Source organism: Armigeres subalbatus, chromosome 1 (assembly GCF_024139115.2).
Source record: "Armigeres subalbatus isolate Guangzhou_Male chromosome 1, GZ_Asu_2, whole genome shotgun sequence".
In the NCBI taxonomy this organism is placed as follows: domain Eukaryota; kingdom Metazoa; phylum Arthropoda; class Insecta; order Diptera; family Culicidae; genus Armigeres; species Armigeres subalbatus.
The window spans coordinates 107,968,382-107,975,611 of record NC_085139.1 but is presented as its reverse complement, the minus strand read 5'-3'; the positions used below and the strand labels follow the sequence as shown (position 1 = coordinate 107,975,611).

General features: G+C 40.4%; 1 protein-coding gene across 1 annotated transcript; it reads right to left on the bottom strand.

The window, feature by feature from the left end:
* Positions 1–2,798: 2,798 nt before the first annotated feature.
* Positions 2,799–6,106, bottom strand: LOC134205149 (zinc finger protein 37-like). Its single transcript, XM_062680117.1, has 5 exons — positions 4,786–6,106; positions 4,669–4,719; positions 3,886–4,023; positions 3,628–3,831; positions 2,799–3,560 (listed from the first exon to the last, which is right to left on the bottom strand). The coding sequence occupies exons 1-5, from the start codon at positions 5,973–5,975 to the stop codon at positions 2,825–2,827; spliced, it is 2,319 nt and encodes a 772-aa protein (XP_062536101.1). The 5' UTR covers positions 5,976–6,106; the 3' UTR covers positions 2,799–2,824.
* Positions 6,107–7,230: the final 1,124 nt, after the last annotated feature.

Sequence of the window (7,230 nt, the reverse complement as noted above, 5' to 3'; positions counted from 1 at the left end):
GAAGGAAGGAGAAAGAAAGAAGGGAATGGATAAGGGATAATAGGGATAAGGAAGAAAGAAAAAGGAAGAACGATGAAGTGAGAAGGAAGAAGGAAGAAGGAATAAGGAAGAAGAAAGAAGGAAGAAGAATGAAAGAAAAAAGAAGAAGGAAGAAGGAATAAGGAAGAAGGAAAAAGGAAGAAGGAAGAAGGAAAAAGGATGAAGGAAGAAGGAAGAAGGAAAAAGGATGAAGGAAGAAGGAAGAAAGAAGAAGGAAGAAGGGAGAAAGAAGAAGGAAGAAGGATGAAGATAGAAGGAAGAAGGTAGAAGGAAAAAGGTAGAAGTGAGAAGGAAGCAGGAAGAAGGAATAAAGAAGGAAGAAGGGAGAAGGAATAAGGAAGAAGGAAGAAGGACGAAGGAAGAAAGAAGAAGAAGAAAGAAAGAAGAAGGAAGAAGGAATAAGGAAGAATGAAGAAGGAAGAAATACGTTTCCTTACGAAGTAAGAAGTGAGTAGTGAGAAACAAGAAGGAAGAAGGAAGAAGGAATAAAGAAGAAGAAAGAAGAAAGAAGGAAGAAAGAAGAAAGAAAAAGGAAGAAGGAAGAAGAAAGAAGAAAGTAGAAGGAAAAACAAGGGTTAAGGAAGAGGGAAGAGGGAAGAAGTGAGAAGGAAGAAGGAAGAAGGAATATGGAAGAAGAAAGAAGGAAGAAGAATGAAAGAAAAAAGAAAAAGGAAGAAGGAATAAGAAAGAAGGAAAAAGGAAGAAGGAAGAAGGAAAAAGGATGAAGGAAGAAGGAAAAAGGATGAAGGAAGAAGGAAGAAGGAAAAAGGATGAAGGAAGAAGGAAGAAAGAAGAAGGAAGAAGGGAGAAAATAGAAGGAAGAAGGATGAAGGTAGAAGGAAGAAGGTAGAAGTGAGAAGGAAGCAGGAAGAAGGAATAAAGAAGGAAGAAGGGAGAAGGAAGAAAGAAGAAGAAGAAAGAAAGAAGAAGGAAGAAGGAATAAGGAAGAATGAAGAAGGAAGAAATACGTTTCCTTACAAAGTAAGAAGTAGAGTAGTGAGAAGGAAGGAAGGAAGGAAAAAAGGAAAAAAGGAAGGAAGGAAGGAAGGAAAAAAGGAAGGAAGGAAGAAGGAAGAAGGAAGAAAGAAGAAGGAAGAAGGAAGAAAGAAGAAGAAAGAAGAAATAAGGAAGAAAGAAGATAGAAGAAGGAAGAAGGAAGAAGAAAGAAGGAAGTAGGAGGAAAGAACAAGGGTGAAGGGAGGAGGATGAAGGGTTAAGGAAGAGGGAAGAGGGAAGAAGGAAAAAGAAAAAAGGAAGAAGGAACAAAAACGAAGGAAGAAGAAAGAAAGAAGAAGGGATAAGGAAGAAAGAAAAAGGAAGAAGGAATAAGGAAGAACGATGAAGTGAGAAGGAAGAAGGAAGAAGGAAAAAGGATTATGGAAGAAGGAAGAAGGGAGAAAGAAGAAGGAAGAAGGTAGAAGTGAGAAGGAAGCAGGAAGAAGGAATAAAGAAGGAAGAAGAAAGAAGGAATAAAGAAGGAAGAAGGAAAAAGAAAGAACGAAAGAAGAAGGAAGAAGGAAGAAGGAAGGAGGAAGGAGGAAGAAGGAAGAATGAAGAAGGAAGAAGGAAGAAGAAAGAAGGAAGAAGAAAGAAGAAAGAAGGAAGAAAGAAGAAGGAAGAAGAAAGAAGGAAAAAGGTAGAAGAAAAAAGGAAGAAGGAAGAAGGAAGAAGGAAGAAGCAAGAAGGAAGAAGGAATAAGGAAAAAGGAAGAAGTAAGAAGGAAGAATGATGAAGGTAGAAGGAAGAATGAAGAAGGTAGAAGAAAGAAGAAGGAAGAAAGACGAAGAAAGAAAGACGAAGGAAGAAGGAAGAAGAAAGAAAGAAGAAGGAAGAAGAAAGAAAGAGGAAGGAAGGAAGAAGAAGAAACTAAGTAAGAAGGAAGAAGGAAAAAAGTAAGAAGGAAGGAGGAGAAAGGAAGAAAGAGGATAGAAGATGGAAAAAAAAGAAGAAAGAAGAAAACAGGAATAAGGAGGAAGGAAGAAGGAAGAAGTAAGAAAGAAGAAGGAAGTAGGAAGAAGGACCACTCGTAAACTGAGGTCAACTTTTTTTACGATTCGGCCAAACGGCATTCGGCCAAACGACCCGTTCGGCAAACGGCATTCGGCCAAATGGCCTGACACCGTTCTGGACAACACATCCATCCACTCGGAAAACGACCGTGAATTATGGAGGTTAAACAATCAGCGAAGACTAAGCCACTCGTTAGTGACGGAACATAGAGCACTTTCTCCAGCTTCACATCGATCACATTACCTTCTCCGTCAACACTGTGTGCAGTTCCCTGTTCCCCCTCGATGTTTCCATGAGTCGATAGTCCCTTCAATATCGAATCATGGAGGTTTAACTGTAGATATAAAGTCTGGGGGAGTGAAAACGGTTAGATTTTCTAATCAGAAAAAAATCTTGTTAGATTTTGGCAACCTTTGAGAAAGTTCAAGCTGCCGCATGATTATTGGCTTTTGTAAGTTGCTTTCACAAAGCAAACACACTTTTTTCACATTATATTTGCGAAAAATCGAATAAAATGTTGCTGAACTAGTAAATCGCAAACAGAATTCCTTTACCCTTTTCTTTGGACTGTAGCATTTTGTATTTTTGAAATAATTTTCATATACATTTCTCGTGCATTTATCAGAGCTATCTAGATACTTCCAATAGGAGCATATTCTAATAAGAGTTAAGTCACTATAATCGAAATAAAGAAACAAAGTCCTTTTGTTGAAAAGAGTGGTGATATGAAAATAGAGCGCCTAAATGTTTTCTTTTGAACTGGACGACACTATCTTTATTTATTACTCTGAACCCCAATCACTCCTTCGGTAATATCCAACACAATCATGCCATTCATGGAATCATGCAAATTGCTATTCCGACTGTTAATGGTGATGATTCGCGTTCCATCGGGAGCGGTTGTTATCGTGGATTCCTCCGCCAGCGGAATATCGTCCGGTTCGATGCCGGCTTTGATGCGTTGCAGTTTCTTCTCCGCTTCCGCCTGTTCTTTCATGGCTGCCAGTTCGTTCGGATGGCGGTTCTTTCGGTGGGTGTAAAAGTTTGTCGAACTTTTGAAACTTCGATCGCAGAAAGGGCATTTGAAACCAGGTGTATTTTCCGTGTGCTTGGTGCTCTTGTGGACGGTTAGAAGGCGTTTATGCTTGAACGTCTTATCACACTGATCGCACGCAAACGGTCGCTCTTTCTGATGACGTGTGATATTGTGGCGCTTCAGAAGCGAAGCTTTTTTCGTTCTGTAATCGCACGAGTCGCAAGTGAAATCTTCCTTTCGATGCAGTTGCATGTGGATTTTCAAACAACGTTGGTTCATCAGCCATTTGGAACACTCCGTACATTGGAGGAGTCCCTTTTCTCGCGGTTGATGAATAGTGTTCATATGTTCCTTCAATCCGGAAGCAGTGGCAAAATTGTTCGCACAAATTTCGCATACGTGTGGGACCTTGGCGACAGAAGGCGTTAGATGCGCTTTCCGTTTATGAGACGAAAGTCCTCCTGGAGTGTCGTATCTGTAACGATTTTTTAAGGGAAGTATTTCCTAAAAAAAAAAATGTTAGGCTGGGTAACATTACTTACGGTTTTTCACACACTGGGCAAACATATACGACTCTCTCGTCTGGAGATTTGTGAGAATTCTCATGAATTTGCAGTGCCCGTTTCCAACAGAACCTCTTCGGACATTGTTCACAAGCAAATGGTTTTTCATCATCAGGCAGATGGGTCTGTCGGTGAGATGATAAAAACCTAGGCCGGGTAACCATATATCCGCAGATGTCACATCTGAAAGCAAACAATCTTAGTGAAAAAACTACACAAAAAAATTCTAATAATTACTTGAATGCTTCAGGTTGAATATGTCGTGCCATATGCATAATTATTCCAGGATAACGATGAATCTTTGTTTGACAACAGGTGATGTATCCTGCTTGACCATGGCTCAATTCGTAATGCGAAAACATCTCGGAAAGCGTTCTGTAAAATAGTTTTAAATTTGTTTCACTTTTTCTAACAAACATGTATTTGTAAATTTAAATCTAAATTCTTTTCATCAGCATGTTCATGTTTTGTTCAATATTGGCTTGTTGGTTCTCTAATGTTAGACAAGAATAAACTTCGAATGTTTATGAAGACTGAACATCCAACGTAACAACGCGAACAGTTAAGACCCACGCAACATTTGTGATCAGTGTTTTCCACTGTTCTAAGGTGCCGATAATATTTGATTGCAACATCCATAACTGCCGCCTCAAGAGAGTGGACCACATAAAAGATGTTGACAGCTATCACTCCCTTTTTTGCCGTTATTCGTTTAATGACACACCACCATCTTTTGTTGATCAGTTTTCGTGTACCAAGAACGGTTGAGGCAGCAGACTGTTTTTGCATATTGGATCGCACTATATTGGGTATAACAGCTATCTCATTTGCACCACAATTCGATAGTTTCCATCGGTTGAATCTGCTTTCCTTATTTAAGACAATATTCAAGTTAATCATTAAGACTGTTTAGTGTAAGATGAAGAATAAATAAACAAATAAATAAACGTATCTACTCTATTTAAAATATATAAAAAATAAAAATGCGTTAGTTACCTCGTTAAAGGAACCATCACTTACTTGAACCTAACCGGCTTTTCATTGCACATGTCACATTGTAAATTGTAAAACCTGCGAAGAAAATAAATAGATGAATTTTCGTTGAATTCTCTCCCTGTCTATAATCCGAATCCTTACTGGTTGATCATGCTCATCAGTAATCTACCCTTCACCAGCAAAAGTCCATCTCTGAGCAACGTGGTTGGAAACTTTTCCATGGAATCTGCGGCAGGCCATTCTTCATTATCTGAATCCCGAGCGGGGAAATCATCCCCACTTTCACCTTCGCTGTGCTCTTCGCATTCTCGATCCAAGTGGTTAGATATTACACCAGACTGTGACTTTTTTATTGGTCTTAGTTTTTTCTGGCGCACATTGGCCTTTTCTAACGATAGATCAGTATTTGGATTCACATCCTTTTTGAGATTCGATTCTTTTACTCTGCGGCTTTTTCTCAGAGGTGTCTTTCGTTTCGGCATTAGGTCCTCGTCTTCTCTATCCAAATGGACCAATATCACATCAGACTGTGACTTTCTTATTGGACTTTCATTCTGTCTGTTTATATTTTCTTCTTCTATCGTTAGCTCAATATCAGAATGTGCATTCTTTTTAGATTGCGATTTCTCATCTCGAGCCCTACGACTTCTTCTCAGAGGCATCTTTTCTTCCAGTACAATATCATCTTCTTCCTCTGTCCTGATTTCGTCTTCCGAAACATCAAGTTTCCTACGTATTTCATATATCTGCACATCTGAGATAGAACTATCCACACTGAATAGTGGTGGTTGTTCCAATACTGCCTGCTTCGGTACATTTGTTTCCGCTTCGGATTTAACCACCAAGAAAGAATCTTCTTGATCAACATCCGGTATCAAATGCACTGTTAGCTCATTGTCGACTTCATGCTTTTCATTCTCCAGTTGAGATTGAGATTCGATTACCTGAACTTCAACGGTTTCTTCCTGATGTCTAACGGACGTATCCGATTCCAACGGGAAGTCTTCCTTTTCCATTTCCACGTCTTCTATCGTTTCAACGATTTCAATCTCGCCCTCCACATGATGCGCTTCGATCACATACTCGAGGTAGCGATCCTGCAGAAGCCGCTGCTGGATTTCATTGATCTTTTCGTGGAACCGGTGAAACGAATCCAGCTGTTGCGAACACATCCAGCAGATCGATTTCGAGAGATCATCGTGTAGCGTCACCAGGAGGTAAAGATAGCGACCGATTTTCCGAGCATATTCTGCGTTGGTGCCTTGCTCATCGAAGATGTCGATGAGGTCAGGCGAATTGTAGCCACATAAACGACAACAAACACTATCCATTTTTCTAACATTCAAACGTTACTACTGAAAATTACGGACATGAAACAATAACAAATTTAAAATCGCATTCGGTGCTTGGTATGTGCGTGAATTTCTCAATTTAACATTATAATGATGGTTGGTATGACAACAAATAATGACAAATGTCATTTGACTGTCAGTGTCAGACGACAGTCCGCATCGTCCGCATAATAAATACCAACAAGGAGAAACTCGTGCACGGAATAAGCACAATGACGTTTGAACTGTGCACTATTTATTTACTAAGGGAAGATCTATTAATTACGTAACACAAAAATTGGTCATTTTCAATCCCCCCTCTCCCCTATGTCACATTTTTTGTATGAGTAATTGATTTTTTTGTATGGATTGTCACACTTCGGTCGACCCCCCTCCCCCCTTAGAGCGTTACGTAATTTATGAATGTTCCCCAATACTATATTCGCGATACGGCCTGAATAACATGTTATTCGAATTACACTGGATTGCGCTTCAAGATGAAACCAAAAATTAACTGAGGTTTGGGGTCTCTAGTGAACCCTGGTGAAAAAACTTTAGAAAAAATGGAACGCGGCTTTGAAATCCAAGACGCAAGTTTTCTATGAAAAATTAGAGATGTTCAAGCCAAGAGGAATATCAAACATTGCTGGTTGAACAATAATTGCCTAACTTACGGGTGTTATCAACCCGACTCTGCACTCTTTTCAGATTCTTCATTATTTTCGTCGTAGCTTTAGCTTAGCTTTAGCTTAGCTTTAGCTTAGCTTAGCTTTAAACAACTTTAACAACTTTAACTGGCTTAGCTTTAAACAGCTTTAAACACTTTAGCTTAGCTTTAAGCAAGCTTTAAGCAAGCTTAGCTTTAACAGCAACAGCTTTAGCAACTTTAAAGCAGCTTTAGCTTAGCTTTAGCTTAGCTTTAACAAGGCTGAGCCCAGGCTTTAAGCACAGGCTTTGAGCTTTGAGCAGCTGAGCTGAGCAGCTTTAAACAGCTTAAGCTGAGCAGCAGGCAGGCTGAGCAGCTGAGCAGGCTGAGCACTGAGAGCACTGAGGCAGCTGAGCACAGGCAGGCTGAGCCCAGGCTGAGCTGAGCAGGCTGAGCGGGCTGAGCAGGCTGAGCAGGCTGGAGCTGAGCGAGGCTGAGCAGGCTGAGCCAGGCACTGAGCTGAGGCAGGCGGGCACAGGCAGGCTTTGAGGCTGAGCCGGAGCTTTGAGCTGGGGGCTGGCTGGGCAGGCTGAGCTGAGCAGGCTGAGG

What these genes read in the sequence shown, in the direction of transcription:
- LOC134205149 (XM_062680117.1), bottom strand. Translation starts at nt 5,975, where the DNA reads ATGGATAGTGTTTGTTGTCGTTTATGTGGCTACAATTCGCCTGACCTC. An exon ending in CTGATGAGCATGATCAACCA is followed by an intron (nt 4,720 to 4,785) that starts GTAAGGATTCGG and finishes TTTTCTTCGCAG; the next exon opens with GTTTTACAATTTACAATGTG. An exon ending in GAAAAGCCGGTTAGGTTCAA is followed by an intron (nt 4,024 to 4,668) that starts GTAAGTGATGGT and finishes ACTATTTTACAG; the next exon opens with AACGCTTTCCGAGATGTTTT.